This window comes from Ahaetulla prasina, chromosome 1 (assembly GCF_028640845.1).
Source record: "Ahaetulla prasina isolate Xishuangbanna chromosome 1, ASM2864084v1, whole genome shotgun sequence".
NCBI lineage: Eukaryota > Metazoa > Chordata > Lepidosauria > Squamata > Colubridae > Ahaetulla > Ahaetulla prasina.
This window is the reverse complement of record NC_080539.1, coordinates 128,302,028-128,318,915: the sequence shown is the minus strand read 5'-3', so window position 1 is coordinate 128,318,915 and position 16,888 is coordinate 128,302,028. Positions and strand designations below refer to the sequence as shown.

The window sequence follows — 16,888 nt, the reverse complement described above, 5'->3', positions numbered from 1 at the left end:
TTTGAGCTGTTTCTTCATCCTCTCCCAATGAAGTAATTGGTTCTTTCCCAAAGAAGAAGACACATTCCAAATACAAAGGTTTCCATTTCAATTCCAATCCAATAGATTTTTAACAGTGGTTTCATGGAAAACGTCTTAAACTTTGCTGCTTACAGTATTAAGATTCAAGCCTGAAGTGACTTGAGCCTAAGATTTGTTTCCTTGTTCATTTGTTTAATTTTTATGGCCATCCATCTCAATCAGGGATGAAATGTAAAATTTGTTACTACTGGTTCTGTGGGCGTAGCTTGATGGGGGGGTAATGTGACTGGGTGGGCGTGGCCAACTTTATTTTTTTACTTTTTTCTACCAAAAAAGCTTTTAAAGAGTTCTGATGATCCCAGGCAACTCAGAACCCTTTAAAGGCTTTTTTTCCTCTGGCAATCCCAGCTGAGTTGCCTGGGTTCTGACAATCCCAGCTGAGCCACATGATCATCAGAGACTTTCTTTTTACTTTTAAAAGCATTTTTTTTTGGCTGAAGAAAAAGTGCTTTTAAAAGTAAAAAAAAAAATCTCTGATGATCGCGCGGCTCAGCTGGGGCGGGGGGGGGCAGGGAACCACCCGCCGCCATTTCTCCCAGATCGAGTGGTCCGGTCCGAACCAGGAGCATTTCACCCCTGATCTCAATCCAATTAACTATAGGCAGTAAACAGACCTAGATATTTTAATTAATGATTTGGGATAGGAAAGTATAAACCACTGTTTGAAGGATAGGATTCTCTCACAATGTGGTAAATTCTGTACTAGCCCAATGGAAGCTAACTTGATAGTTGTGGCTCTTGTTTTGTATGAATCTTGAGTTAGCGACTGAACAGAATTAGTATAATTTTCTTAAACAATTTGCTTCTGAAGAAACCAGTGGAAGAAAGATAACTATATTTGTAATGTGTTGGTTACTCTGAAAGGTCAGTTTATTTGACTTGTGGAGGACAAAATCCGGGATGCAACTACTGTATTACATAACACTCTGAGCCAACATTTGTTAAGTAACATCATATTTAAGTTTATCAGAATGTATAGTTCAACCAAGATTTAAGTGACATCATGACATAGTGGACCATAGGAATTGTAATGGCAAGTCATTGTTGTGTTAACGCACAGGTTCAGTCACTTGAATTATAGTGCCTAAAAGATCTTTTCTGCCTCATCAAGCTTTTCCAGGGAATCACTGATCAGAACTTTATTGCTTAGCTTGTTCAGTATTGTTTGAAGTTGGCATTAATTCACTTGTAAAAGTTTGGCATATTGCTTTAATTTGTGCTATATTTTTGCACCATTGGGCTACATGTTTTTTTTTAGCAAAGTAGCTTTTGACGTTGTAAAAGTAAATGAAACCAGATGATCTGATATTAATAAGTATATTTCATCTTCCAGGAAATCGGACACAGTGCTTCAGTCTGGAACACGTGGGAAGTACGGATGTCAAATTTCAAATCCATTGTGATAATCTTGGAATGGAGAAATTTTAACCTCGACTCCCAGAAGGCCACATAAGATGAATCATACTAACTTTACTCTGGAAGCCAGCGTGGCTACGAAATCTAAAACTGTCACTGAAAACTTGCTAATTACCTTGTCTCTCTCCATAATTACAACCCTGACCATGCTACTGAATTCTTCGGTTATTTCAGCGATCTGCACAACAAAGAAGCTCCACCAGCCAGCCAACTACCTTATATGCTCACTGGCCCTTACAGATCTGCTTGTTGCTATTCTAGTGATGCCCTTGAGCATCGCCTATATCGTGATGGACAGATGGACCTTGGGATATTTCATCTGTGAGGTATGGCTGAGCATCGACATGACCTGCTGCACATGCTCAATACTCCATCTTTGTGTCATTGCCTTGGATAGATACTGGGCAATTACAGATGCTATTGAATATGCCAGGAAAAGGACTGCCAAGAGAGCCGGTATTATGATCTGCACAGTGTGGACAATATCGATTTTCATCTCAATGCCTCCATTGTTTTGGCGAAACCACCGTAACAGCAGCAATTCCAGTGACTGCCAAATCCAACACAATCATATCATTTATACCATATATTCCACATTTGGAGCGTTTTATATCCCGTTGACCCTCATTCTGATTGTCTACTACAGAATCTATCATGCAGCAAAGAGTCTGTATCAAAAACGTGGGTCAAGCAGGCATCTCAGCAGTCGGAGCACCGACAGCCAGAACTCTTTTGCCAGTTGTAAGCTCACACAGACATTTTGCATTTCAGACATATCCATGTCTGATCCTACCACAGAATTTGACAGAATCCAGTTTTCGGTAAGGAGCCCTCCTTTTGACAACGATCCAGATTTGGTTGGGGACCGCCAACAGATTTCCAGTGTAAGGGAGAGAAAGGCTGCACGTATACTTGGCCTCATTTTAGGTGCATTCATTTTGTCGTGGTTGCCATTTTTTATTAAGGAGCTCATTGTGGGCCTTGGGATAAGCACCGTGTCAGCAGAAGTTGCTCACTTTTTGACATGGCTTGGCTACGTGAATTCTCTTATCAATCCCCTGCTGTACACTAGTTTTAATGAAGATTTTAAGTTTGCCTTTAAAAAACTCATTAAATGCTGGGAACACCCTTAAAAACAACCCTGCATAATGTTGTTTTGACTTACTATGTGGAAAGAAACGACTCCATCTAGAAACCTGGTTTTCTATTTAAAAAAAAAAAAAGGACATTTCCATTTTGCTTATCTTTCAACTTAACTTTTCTCTGTTGCCTGTAAATCTGTCAAACTGTTTCTACCTCCTTGTATCATGAGTATGTGAGTTTCTATTCTATGAGTTTCAAATATACTTTATTACGGGCACTTTTGCTTCCTCCTTTTTTCCTTTGAAGCCGGGACACGCACAATAAAGAGCCACGGTGGCTTTAGGCCATTGAATTGTGGACATCATTCATCTGTGCCAATGATGGCCCTGTTCACTTGCTTCCCCAGCTGATTGATGAGATCTATCTTGAATTTCAGTAGTTTAGCCATTATTCAGAATGGGAAGTTAATGCCTCCTTCACTTCTCCTCCTTAGGTTTATGTTACAGTTACTTTGGGTCAGGCTGGGTAAAATTCCTTTTCACTGCTTCTCCTTGTAAATACTAAACAGCATACTACTGTATACTATTTGGGAATCCACAGGCACACACTAATGGGCTGGGAAGTGGCTCACCAGGCTAACGCAGTCTGTTATTAACACACAGCTGCCTGCAGTTACAATTACTGCAGGCTCGAGTCCCACCAGGCCCAAGGTTGACTCAGCCTTCCATCCTTTATAAGGTAGGTAAAATGAGGACCCAGATTGTTGGGGGGGGGCAATAAGTTGACTTTGCATATAAATATACAAATAGGATGAGACTATTGCCTTACACAATGTAAGCCGCCCTGAGTCTTCGGAGAAGGGCGGGATATAAATTCAAATAATAAAAAAACCACCAAAAGCTGGGTAGAAAAGTGTAAGAAGAGCATCCATTGAGCCCAATGAGCATCTTCACCCATAAATGAAACTGCATCTTCCAAAGATCAGACCTCATATTTTTTATGACATTATAGGTAGTCCTTGACTTATGATGGTAAAGACATTCTGGAGCTATGCCTCTACCAGAGCTAGAGGTACCACATTAGAGGAGGTTATAATAAACATGTAATATAGTAAATCTGAATATATAAATATTGACCGTGTACTGTTAGGGTGGGGTTTTTTTTCCTGAGGAATTGCAAAATGCTCTTAAAAGTTATGACAATTATAAGAACTTAAACTCATTATAATTGACCTTTAGAACAAACAGTCATAGATCCTTGTAGAATTAAGAAGTTGGTACACAGTATTAAAAGGCTACATATTAGTTTCATTCATTATGAGATACGTTCCCTCAGGTTCAGAAATTGTGCTAATTGTTCTTTACAGCTGCTTTCACATCTGTGCTGAAAGCTTTGGCAATTGCTATGTAAACTGTAATATTCAGTAACAACATAATCTTTGATCTCGCTCTCTGGCATCACTACTCCTTTCAAACTGCTAATTAGCATCAGGCTTAAGGCTGTATATGATTAAAATGAAGACCATATTTATTCTTTGCTAGATAGTTTGAGATTACCCAATTAAAACTGAGAACAAACTGTTTCTTTAAAAGTGATGATGATAACAGGTGAAGTTACTTCTTCCTTTCTGACCATTGCAACCAATGAAAGCCACTAATTGTAAGTGACATTTTCAAGAGCTATTCAGGTATGATTTTGAAGAGTTTATTCAGATGATTGATAAAAAATGTGACAATACAGATTTTGAGTATTCAGAGAAACAACATATATTTAGTTTCCAAAGAATTGACTCAGGTGAAAAAATTTCATTGATATCCAGAATATGTAAGCTCATCTTAGAAAACTGGATTGTGTGTAATTTGGGGCATATGGTATTGAGAGCCACATTAACCAATGTGGTTAAACCTAATTTTAAGGTAGAGAGTTTTAAAAAATATCTTCACCAGAAGTACTCCTGGATTTAAGGCAAAAAAACAACAACACATATTAACTAGAATGACATCCACGTGGTATTCCTCTGTTCTGTCCCACATTAATATGTTTCAGTTGTGATGGTTTGTGTAGAAGTGTAAAACAGAATTAATCTTTGAATGGGTGTGTTGCAATGTATTACATTATGAGTTCTGTTCAATGGATTTGCAGCCTGATTATCTTTCTGCAGAAGAGGATGAACATGAAGAATTCTTCCCTTTTTGACTTTAACTTAGCACTTAGACTTATATACTGCTTCACAGTGCTTTACAGCCCTCTCTAAGCTGTTTTACAGAGTCAGCGTATTGCCCCCAACAATCTGGGTCCTCATTTTACCCGCCTCGGAAGGATGGAATGCTGAGTCAACCTTGAGCCTGGTGAGATTCGAACTGCCAAATTGCAGGCAACCAGCAGTCAGTGGAATTAGCCTGTAGTACTGCACTCTAACCACTGCACCACAAATTCAAATATTTATTGTCAGTGCACAACTTATGTACAATGAGATTGGTTGAGCTCCCTCAGTGCACCCCCACCACCACCAGCACAATACAACTCACAGAGAAGACAAAAAATCCCTAACCCAATAAATCACATTAGCAACCACCCAGTCCTATTGCACCAGTGTGAACATGTTATACATTGCGTTGGCCCTGGAAGTCCATCGTACTACGTAGTTATGATGTTATTTCGCATTTAGGAGTCTGACAGCCCATAGATAAAATCTGTTCTTCAGCCTGTTTGTGCGGCTGACTATGCTTCTATATCTCCTTCCTATCGATGGTAGGAGGATAAAGAAGTGGTGACCAGGGTGAGAGTCGTCCATGAGGATTTTCCTCACTCTTCTAAGGCAGCGAGCCCTAGCGATCTCATCTAGTGATATCAGGGGACAGCCCACGATGTTTTGTGCTGTGCTCACCACCCTCTGTAATGTTTTTCTATCCACGGCTGTCAAATTGGCATGCCATACCATGAAAGTGAGGACACTTTCTATTGTGGACTAGTAAAGGGAGGTCATCAGTTGTTGTTCCACCCTGTTTTTTACAGAAGACCCTAGGGAAAATGGAGTCTCTCTTGGGCCTTCCTGTCCACCTGGAGCATGTTGTTTTCCCAGGTGACGTCTTCGCTGAGATGGACTCCCAGGAATTTAAAGGAGGAGACTCTCTCTACACAGCCCCCTCGATGTAAAGTGGGGCAGGTTCCTCCCTCTTCCTCTGGAAGTCCATCTCCTTGGTCTTGCTGATGTTCAGGTGCAGGTTGTTTTTTAAGCACCATGTGGATAGTTTTTGAACCTCCCCCCTGTACGCTGTTTCATCTCCACCTGTAATAAGATCCCTTACGGTGGTGTCGTCTGCCAACTTGATGATCACAGTGGATGGGTCTGTCGTGTCCCACTCCTCCACTGATGGCCGGGTCAGGGAAATCCGAATCAGGTGTGCCTCTGCAGCTCTGCCAAAGTCCTAGCAAAGTCCTCAAGGCAGGCAGGAGACCAGAAAGTGACTTCAGCAAGATATGTTTAGACTTTGCCTGACTCAGAGAATGCCAGAAAGCAGATTCTTTATATAGGCCATGGGGTGTGGCTCCATGACTCAGCACTTATCCGGCCTGCCCCTCCCTTCCTTCTGTTGCCTCCGCCTATCAAGTCTTCTGACGCAAGGGTCACTCCAGTCGGCAGCTGTTGGTAATAAACCTTCCTCAGGCTCACATGCTGTGGAGGAGGGGGAGGGGTCTAGTTGCTCCGTTTGCCTGGGCATGGAGCCAGGGCTGGGGGCTGGAGGCATTTCTTCTTCCGTGTTCGGAAGCAGATAAGAAGACCCCGGCTGAGGTGAGATTGGACAAGACACAACAGGGTCAAACAATACACAATTGTGTGTACAGTGTATACAGGTAGGGACTGAGCATACAGCCCTGTGGGGAGGCAGTGCTAAGCTTCAGGGAGGTGGATACGACAGACCCAACCCTCACTGTTTGTGGCCGGTCCCTCAGAAAGTCTTTGATCCAGTCACAGATGGAAGAGGGAAAATCCAAGTCAGTCAGCTTTTCGATAAGGATGCTCACAGAATGGTATTGAAGGCCGAGCTATAGTCTATGAAAAGCATCCTGACATAGTTCCCGGGTTTCTCCAGATGGCTCACTACAGAATGTAAAACAGTAGCTATGACGTCGTTTGTCGACCTATTCCCCCTGTAGGCAAACTGATGTTTGTCCAAGTCCGGTGGGAGGCATGTCCTAAGGTGTTGGAGAACCAATCTCTCAAAGCATTTCATCACTACAGAAGTTAATGGGATGGGTCTGTAGTCATTTAGGCCAGGGGTCTCCAACCTTGGTCCCTTTAAAACTTGTAGACTTCAACTCCCAGAGTCCCTCAGCCAGCAAACGGCCTCTGGTGGCTCAACAGGCTAAGCAGTCTGTTATTAACACAGCTGCTTGCAATTACTGCAAGTTCAAGTTCCACCAGGCCCAAGGTTGACTCAGCCTTCCATCCCTTATAAGGTAGGTAAAATGAGGACCCAGATTGTTGGGGGCAATAAAAGTTGACTTTGTATATAATATACAAATGGATGAAGACTATTGCTTAACACAATGTAAGCCGCCCTGAGTCTTCGGAGAAGGGCGGGATATAAATTCAAATTAAAAAAAAAAAGTCCACAAGTCTTAAAGGGGCCAAGGTTGGAGACCCCTGATTTAGGCAGTTCATTGCTGTTTTCTTCGGGATGGGGACAATAGTGGCTGCTTTCAAGCATGATGGAACACAGGCCATTTGCAGGGGAGGTTGAAGATCCTTGTCAGGACTCTTGCTGATTGATCGGCACAATTCTTTACTGCAGAGTGAGAATTAGACGCAAGTGAGGATGTGACTGCACGCGTGTGTTTGCTTGCCGGCCGTTTCCATGGCCTGGTTGCAAACTCTTCACGGCCCACTAGTGGGCTGCAGCCCACAGGTTAGGGACCCCTGCCATAAATGAGTAAAAAATAATGACACGCATATGGGAATGCCGTCACCCAAATATCCCCTATTGCATGCTTGTGTCCCAGTGCTTGATGTGCCTACCAGATGAGCATTTAAATGACATCACATACATTGTGACACACACATCCCTTGACCAGTGTTGGTATTCAGCCAGTTCTATCTGGTTCGGGCGAACCAGTAGCAGCAGCGATGGGAGGCTCCGCCCACCTGCCCGGACATAATCACATCCCATTTTTTATGCTCTGTGCATGGGCAGAAGGTCCTGTGCGTGCTCACATTTGCGAACTGGTGGCGAAGGTAAGTGAATACTACCCCTGCCCTTGACCCTGTTTGCAAATACACATGATTACAATTCTCCTCTTCCCAGCCAGAAATGTATAGGCAATTTTTCTGAGGATAATGGGATTAGTAGCTCAAAACATCATGAAAGCTTGAGATTGGAGAAAGTTGAGATAATGTAGGTAAGGCAAAATTCATGCACTTTCATTACATTTTCTTCGGATAATTTAAGTACAGTCTTTTTAGGGTCAGGGGCCCACTGGTGTTGATCCACTGCATAGCATTTGAGAAGATGTTTGCCTTCTGGGATGCTTTGGGGATGTTTTGTCATTTTTTCCAAGGAAGCCTGTCACTGGTATTCCCTGCAAGTCTGCCATTGATGTATAATAAACAAAGAACTAGCCTGATTACCTCTCTTCACTTAGCTTTTATTCTTTTTTCCCCCTCTGTCTTTTCTTCTTTCCCTCTCTCCCTCCCTCCCCCTCCCTCGTTGATTTATTGCTCAGCTTCTATTTTATTCGTTCATATATAAGTGCAAATTGTGTTAGGAGTTCCTCCACTAGATGGTGATCTAAAACCATCAATCAGACAGCAACATTGATTCACCTGAAATTAATGCTAATACGGTATTGGCTGACTGAATCCCATTCATTGTCAGGAATGTATAGGGAATTCAGGAAAGGATAAAAGACAAAACAGAGCGAAATGGACACTGGAAATGATGCCAGAAACGGCTGAATATTTAGTGATCGATGTGGGCATTTTAAGAACAGTAATTATTTCAATGCAACTCCCTCCCCCTTTCACACACACATAATCTAGAGGAAATATCAGGCCTCCTAGACTGATACATCACGTGTAGTGATGCAGTCAGAGATTACGATTAATGATAAACTAGTGTAAAAAGTTAGCACCCACACCTCTCCTAGAAGAATGAAATGTTTTGAGAAATATTAAATAGCTCAGGCTGGTAAGATGCCTGTTATTAGAACACAGCAGCCTGCAATTACTGCAGGCTCGAATCCCACCAGGCCCAAGGTTGACTCAGCCTTCCATCCTTTATAAGGTAGGTAAAATGAGGACCCAGATTGTTGGGGGGGCAATAAGTTGACTTTGTAAATATACAAATAGAATGAGACTATTGCCTTATACACTGTAAGCCGCCCTGAGTCTTCGGAGAAGGGCGGGATATAAATGTAAATTTAAAAAAAAAAAGGCAGAATATTATATTTCCCTAAAGGAAGAATGGAGAAACATGCTTTTGGAGACATAAAGCATTCCCCACCTTTCTTAATAGCCCTCAGACGTCAGCACTTAAGAGATAAAGAGCTTATTGAAAACTAGATAGCTCTATTCATAAGCAAATACCCTCACCCAAGAGCCAAACCAGGACAAAGCCATTGAGGCATAATAGGAATTGCCCAACACCCTTTCAGGACACAAGCCTCTTCATTGCATCATCTCAACTGTCAAACTTAGCTTTGTGTGCTAAAAGTGCGTGTGTGACAGTGCGTGCGGATGCCGGCACCCATAATGCAATGCACCCCCCCCGCATGTGCATGTGACCCACCTCGCTCCCGCCACCCCCCGCACATATATGTGTGACCCCCCCACCCCCATTTTGAGCCTAGTAGGCTTCCCTGTAGCCTTATGGGCCCAAATATGGGCCGTGGGGAGGCATGCCATCTCCCCCCATGTCCCATTTTGGGCCTTGTAGGCCTCCCTGCAGCCTCCTGGGCAAAAACGGGCTGCAAGGGGGTCACATCACATCCTTTGCACTCTCCCCATCCCCCGCGCATTTGCGTGCAACCCCCGCCCCCCCCTCACATGCATGCACGATCTCCCGTGCATTCATGCGCGTCTCTCGCATGCGTCCCACCCCCGCGCATCCCAAAAATCAGCTGGCCGGTGGGAGGCACGCTTGGGCGCTCATGTGCACTGGAGCTGAGCTGGGCTACATCTCGCATGCCCACAGAGAGGTCTCTGGGTGTGAGTTGTGGCATGCATGCCATAGGTTCGCCATCATGGCTGTAGACCTAAATTCGATCCCACAACATTATCCTGGGATACATATATTCGCTTTCATTCGTGTGATAATAATCATAGCCTGAGATGTTGATATCTTGGAAGTCACTGATACTCTCCACAAAGGGTCCTTGTCAGAGACACTGCCTTTAATAACCCCATATTGTAACACATAGAAATATGATATGGATATTTGCTGGTAGTGGTGACGGAGGTGAAATCTGGTTCTCTAATCCAGGGGCCTCCAACCTTAGTAACTTTAAGGTTTGTGGACTTCAACTCCAAGAGTCCCTCAGCCAACAAAGCTGGCTGAGGAACTTTGGGAGCTGAAGTCCACAAACCTTAAAGTTACTAAGGTTAGAGACCCCTGCTCTAATCCATTCAGATCTTCTATAGAATATAATTGCTTTACTATGGCATGGAGATTTTTTTAGATAGCATTTGTGTGTGTGTGTGTGTGTGTGGTGGTTTGTTTATGTATTGATACTGCTATGTAGACTCCTTCCATGCCAGCTCAATACAATGACAATTTTTTTTAAAGGCTATCCAGTCCAACCCTAAGAGAAATTAATTCTAAAACCAACTTGAAAAGAATTGATTCAAGTTTCCTTTTAATTACATTCAAGTTCCCTTGCATCAGAGTGCATTTTCCATGTCTAGCACCACTAAAAATGTGTTATTAAAGTCTTGCAGAGGTGGGGATAAGGAAGGAAACATAGAAGTTTCCTTCATTTGAAATTAATTTTGGGGTAACAAATTATATCCACCGATTCTATTGGTGTCTTTTCTCTTGGAAAACAATAACCATATATCAATGCATATCTGACATACAGTACAAAATAAACAAGGCTTTGGTTATCATGCAAAATTCTATATTTGATTCCCAGAAGAAAGGTATATTTTACTGTTTATCCAAATGTGTGGCAAAGCACATAGAGAACAAACAGCAGGGTATTCATAACCTGCTGATCAGAAGGATCATTCCTATCAGAAAACCTAAGAATATACATAATTTCACGACAAAACTAAGGAAAACAAAAATATATGATACGACAAAACTTCATTCTGAGCTATTTGTTGTCCAGCTGCAGAGGAATACATTGTCCAGTTGTAGAGGAATTAAGATTTATGATAGTAACAGGTACTGCAATGACAGTCAGTGTGATTCTCAACCTTCCGAGTTCCATCATTTGGAATGAAAACCTGGGGAAGGAAACTTTAAAATCAGATTAAATGCAATTTAAAAGCCACAGTGAGGTTAAGTACTATTTTCTCATTTAAAGAAAAACTTTCTTTCATCAGCCTTTATGTACACTGGTCACCCTTGGAATAATTGCCTGTGCTGGGGGTAGGTGACCTACAGGCCTAAGTGCTGTTGAACTACAATACTCAGCACATCTTTTTAATACTCACCATCTTAACAGGATTGCTGGAAACCATAGTAGCATAAAAGTTCCTCTAGTTCCCTACCCATGCTACTATTATAGTTATTGTACTGTAAATGATCTATTCTTTTATATAATCATTGAGTGGCATGGTGGCTTAGAGGTGAAGACACTCGTCTCCCATTCAGAAGATTCAGCGTTCAATCCTAGGCAGTGGCAGATGTTTTTCTATCAGGGCTCAAAGAGAAAATATTTGCTGTGAACTCTGCATAGGTGTCAGGAGGGGCATCCAGCCAGTAAACACTCAGCTCTACTCAGTTGCCCCGACTCCACCCTGAATAAAGGGATTAAAGAGTCATAAAAAACAAAAAAACTCTATATAATCATTAGTTTGTACAGTTACATAATGCATTGCAATTAAAAGTAGAAGACCTTTCCCCAGAGCAGAAAGAGGGGAATGCATGGGATTGCATCAGGTGACAAAAAATTGCAGTAGACAGAATCCTAAAGTCAGGAGAAAGAAGAATTACCCTAACTTCTAATAAACATCTGGCTTCCGTCTCTTGAACAACAGCTCTTTACCTCCTCAGCCAACGTGCTCCAGTCAGTTAAAGCCCATCAGCCTATGTATGTAAACACATTAATTATAAAATTATTCTCAGGATAGAAGTCACTAGTCTGGTATGAAATAGCATGGAGTTGTCTTGAGAGGCAAGGGAGTGGCACCGAGCTGACACAGAACTTGAATCAATAGATAGGAATATAATGCTCATCTTGAGCAGTTAATTTCTGGATGATGGTTTGAATAACTTGGTCAGGTTTTGGCTGGAAAGGAAGAGGAGGGTATATATCAGGGGTGAAATTCATTTACTACTGGTTCGCAAATGTGTGCGTGCTTCACTTGCGCACACCGTCATCTGCGCAAAGACTTCTGCGCATGTGCAGAGACTTAAAATATCAAAAAATGGCATCATGACATCCGCGTGGGTGGGTGGAGCCTCCCCCAGCCACCGCTATCGGTTCGCCCAAGCAGGATAGAACCGGCTGAATTTCACCCCTGCTATACACGCTGTTCCTTCATAGAAAATGGGGAGTAAGGATTGGCAGTGAGAGGCCTGCCCTTTCAGAAAGCATCAGGGCCCAAGCTTTTCATTTAACCCTCTCCTCATTCAGGCCATTTTAGACTCTGTTCTTAATGGTTATACATCTTCTGAGGGGGGCGGGGCTTCTTTCAGGGTAATGGCATATAGGTGGACTTCCAACTGTTGCGGTATTTTTTAGTCTGGTCAGCATATTATATATAATATATAGCTAATAGTATTGCTTTCTTTGGGTTTGTATTTGTAGTTGACTTTTTGCACATTGCCCAGAATCATTTTACTTGACTGAGGCAGCCATATAAATGTTATGAATCAATCAATCAATCAATCAATCAATCAATCATCTTCCTGTTCATTCTGTTAAGGGAGATTCTGGATAAATGTTCCCAAGTCATATGTCTAATAACAGACCTTAAACATAATGTGCAAAATTCATTCCAATAAAATATTTGGCAGAATTCTTGTTTTTCCCTACATGAAAACACAAACCCAGATATCCAAACACAAAGCATGTTCATTTGTCTTCTGCTTACGGCCCCTTCCCATCACACTCTTCTGCCTCCTCGTTGCAGTTCCTGGTTGTATGCTCCATATGGAAACTAGGCTGAAGAGGAAGAGTAAACAAAATTGTAACCCACCATCCATCGCCTAGGGATATCCCTTTACCTCTCTGAAGGCTCTTGCTACACAGCATCTCGCTTCTGAAGTGATGTTCTTTGGCACTGGCATGGACTTTTTGGACCTCATGGGAGTGGGATAAGCTCTTGAGAAACAACATCCTGCACATTGGTACACAGGCCTGCCGCTGAACAATTTGGTCACCCGAGTGTTCACGGTTAGTTTACATTCAGTACAATCTAACAAACACACAAAAAGAATGTAGAAGAAAGGTGAAATCCTGCTCTAGATTCCCTTTGGGTCTCCACATTCTAACACGGAATGTTAAACTGCCTCCTAATAAGCTCACACTGAGTGGCAGGGCAGAGACGCTCAACTTTTTACATGTGGGCAGTCCATTTCCAAACAGGGAAACCATTCTAAACTCAGTGTCCTTAGGAAAATCTACACATTGATGCATAATAAAATAAGTAGAAAAGTTTGAATGAGAACAGCACTTAGCAATAGCACTTATATACTGCTTCATAGTGCTTTACAGCCCTCTCTAAGAGGTTTACAGAGTCAGCCTGTTGCCCCCAACAATCTGGGTTCTCATTTTACCTGTCTTGGAAGGATGGAAGGCTGAGTCAACCTTGAGCCTGGTGGGATTTGAACTGCCAAATTGCAGGCAGCCGATGATCAGCAGAAATAGTCTGCACTACTGCATTCTAACCACTGTGCCACCACGGCTCATGAATGTGTCACATCAGGCATAAACCGGTGAGCATAAATTTTCATTCATTTCTTTCCTCCCAAGCTGCATTACTATTGGAAAAAGTGCTTCACTGGAACCAGCTCTCCTTCTTTAGTAAAATGGTAAAGATATTTGATTTTTGATAATTTAATCAAGCCAGTGTGCTCACTAACCAGGATTATAAATCAGTATTTAATCTGCACTAGAACGTGTCCACGCACATATGTGCTTAAGTAGACTAATCTCTTCCATTTATCAAAGTGCATGAGTTCCATTATAGATTTTTCTGAGCACTCTTATTAATCTAAGAATTTGTATTTTCTGCTTTCAAACTTTTAACTTTTTATCAGTCCTGCAACCCTGGAATATTAATTTACTTGGCCATCTTGCTGCTTAATTTCAATTCCTGTTCATTTAAGAACAAGTTACAAAATGTTGGCCATAGTAGAGGCTATGATAAGAAGTTAACCTGATAGATAGGTTACACATTTTTTTTAGAAATGCATTAGCCATTAGATAGATTACATTCAATGCTTTAAATTAAACATTAAATATTCACCATCCTAAAATGGTGATCTGTTCATTTTTAGTTTGTTGGTAGGAAGGTCTAGAACAGTGAGGGCGAACCTTTAAGACATCGAGTGCCCAAACTGCATGCACGCATACCCAAACTGAAAGGTGTGTGTGTGTATGCGCGTGCGCAAATGCACGCATGCACCAGCATGCACAGGCATGCACACATGCGCAGCAGAGACCCGAAGACCGGCTGGCTAGCAAGAGGCGGGGCATCTCAACACCGGCAGTGCGGCAAGAGGTGAGATCTTTTTCTTTCGTGAGCTTTTGTTTCGTCATTTGCAGGGAAACAGAAGCTCACGAAAGAAACGCCACTGAGATCTGACCTGGGGCGATGGCGTGCATGCCAGCAGGGAGGGCTCTGTGTGCTGCATCTGACACGCGTGCCGTAGGTTCACCATCATGGCTCTAGAATATAGATTGTATGTTGTGTCCTTGAAGAACCCTGTTCTATACATTTATTTCCTGGAAATAAATGTAAGTTTAATTGTAAGCTTCTGACCTACAACGTCCATGGAAAAAAGTGATGCGGAAAATTTGTTCAGCTTTTTCGCAGTGTTGTTGTCTTTCAATTGAACACCTTTTTAATACTGTGTAATAACTGTGTAATAATGTGATATAAAGTCTAACGATCTCTCTGCATGATTTTGAAATATTTTTTAAAAAATTAACGATCTCAATGTTTTCCATGTCTGTCATACTTTGATGAGTCTTTATTCGGCATTAACTTCTCATTAAATAATGTAGCAAGCGAGCTTTCTCGGGTGAACTACAAAAAGGCTCATCATTGGAAAACTCTGTGCTCAATCACTGAATCTATAACGTGGAAGCTTTAAAAAGTATTCTGATGAACCACTGCCTATTTTTTTAGTGTATAAATCAAAGAACACAAATTTTGTAACCTCTTTGTTTGCATAATACTCCCTGAAAAGTATGCTGACTTCTTCATAATTGTCTGTAATTATGATCTATAGATGGAAGTGTTTTTATTTAATTAGCAATATATTCCACATGTTTTTTACATTATCCAGTGTTTTTTACATTGAACTTCTTTATTGGGAATCTACTTTGATGAAGCCTTCTGATGTTTAGACCTACCCAGACATGGGAGTCAGTGTGTCAGTTAGAACTTGTGAAGTGGTTATGCTGATAGCTGTGGGTTCTTTTTTTAAAATCTCACTTGCTGGTTATGTTTTTTTTTTCTTGTTATGCTATGTTTTTAATTGTTATTAGTTGCCCAGAGTCACTATGGTGAGACAGGTGGTCAAATACATTGAATAATATAAAAAATTAAATAAATGCATACATACACTCTTCCTTCGATATAATCAAACAATCTAACAGTTTAGAAAACATAAAACAATCTAATAATTACATTATTAAATGAGAATCAGAACTAGCAATAATTTCCATATGTTTTCTATTTATTTCATATTTTAAAAGCATCTCACCCTGTACCATAAACTCTTCCTCCGGCAATGAATGAAAAATATTCAGAGATATAGCTAACATGACACAAATGACAACAGCATACTTTCCATAGTAATCCATGATGTTCCTATAAAAAAAGAGAAAAACAGTGGACTTTCTGCCTCCATGCAATCTTTCATTAATTTCTGTTGATTAAATTGATTTACAGGGTATTGTAGATACAAATCAATTTATTAAGACATACCGTAAGTTGATTTATAGGGATATAAACCCAGGTAGCCACCAGATCTCAGCTGCAAAAATCTAGAATTATCTCCAAATGGTTGCAAAAGGACATATGAAACACTTTCTTTGCTCCATGACGTGTCTGTTTGTAGTCCAGATCTGACTGCCTAAAGCTTAGTTTAGGATCACAAGTTTTAATCTGGTTTCTGAATTTTGAATTCTGAATTGGGTACAACTGTGAGCGTTATTTAAAAAATACAGTACTGCCAGATGTTGTTTGCTATATCTCCATGTTTGCTGCTTTCCCAGCTTCTTCTGTCAGTGTCCTCTACTCGGCAGGCTGTTGTTAACCTGAGCCAAGCAAGAGTTGGACATTTTGCAGTGCTGGTGGTGGCTGGACAGGAGTGGAACAGCAGCAGAGTGGCAATCTGGTGAAAACCCACGGGCCCTAGGACTTTATTATCTCTTGCTCTCTGATTCTAGCTGCTAGTTCCGTCCCTCTGTTTGTTTGTTGCATAGTTCCCCCCTTAGGGTGGGGAGAGGGTTGGTTGAATGGGGAAAGGGTGAGAATAGCTGAGGGGCGGGGAGGCTCCTTGTGTGTGTATGTGTGTATGTTTGTAAGGTGAGAGGAAGAGGCGGGTGCTGGATACACGGAAGGTGCTGAGAGCCAATGGAGTGAAACGCCTTGGAATGCCTGGCTTTCCCTCCCTGGAATGGATATAATTGATAGTTATGGAAGATCCTGGGCCTTGAGAACTGAGGGGCCTGAGGGGGAGATGATGCAACCTTTGGGGATAAGCAGGGGTGAAATACTCCCAGTTCTGACTGGATCAGCCGATCCAGTAGCGATGGTGGCGGGTTCGGTTTGGAGAACCGGTAGCAAAAATCCCTGCCCCCCCAACCCAATTGGCCGGGGACCCGCTTGCCGCTTCTTTTTAAAAATGCTTTTAAAAGGTTTAAAAAAGGGCTTTGATGATCACAGCTAAGCCGCATGATCGTC

The 16,888-nt window shown here is 41.8% G+C and overlaps 2 protein-coding genes across 2 annotated transcripts; one reads left to right on the top strand and one right to left on the bottom strand.

Moving 5' to 3' along the window:
• The first annotated feature begins 1,535 nt into the window (after nt 1-1,535).
• HTR1E (5-hydroxytryptamine receptor 1E) lies at nt 1,536-2,630 on the top strand. The gene has a single exon (XM_058164063.1). The coding sequence runs from the start codon at nt 1,536-1,538 to the stop codon at nt 2,628-2,630; it is 1,095 nt and encodes a 364-aa protein (XP_058020046.1).
• An 8,312-nt stretch (nt 2,631-10,942) lies between these two features.
• On the bottom strand, nt 10,943-15,783 carry CGA (glycoprotein hormones, alpha polypeptide). The gene is made up of 3 exons (XM_058164593.1): nt 15,684-15,783; nt 12,975-13,165; nt 10,943-11,026 (listed from the first exon to the last, which is right to left on the bottom strand). The coding sequence occupies exons 1-3, from the start codon at nt 15,781-15,783 to the stop codon at nt 10,943-10,945; spliced, it is 375 nt and encodes a 124-aa protein (XP_058020576.1).
• Between the last annotated feature and the right edge of the window lie 1,105 nt (nt 15,784-16,888).

Coding starts and splice junctions, on each gene's coding strand:
- HTR1E (XM_058164063.1), top strand. CDS start 1,536: ATGAATCATACTAACTTTACTCTGGAAGCCAGCGTGGCTACGAAATCT.
- CGA (XM_058164593.1), bottom strand. CDS start 15,783: ATGGATTACTATGGAAAGTATGCTGTTGTCATTTGTGTCATGTTAGCT. Junction 13,166..15,683: donor GGAAGAGTTTATGGTACAGG/GTGAGATGCTTT, acceptor TGTGTTTGTTAG/ATTGTACTGAATGTAAACTA. Junction 11,027..12,974: donor TAGCAAGAGCCTTCAGAGAG/GTAAAGGGATAT, acceptor TTCCTTCCCCAG/GTTTTCATTCCAAATGATGG.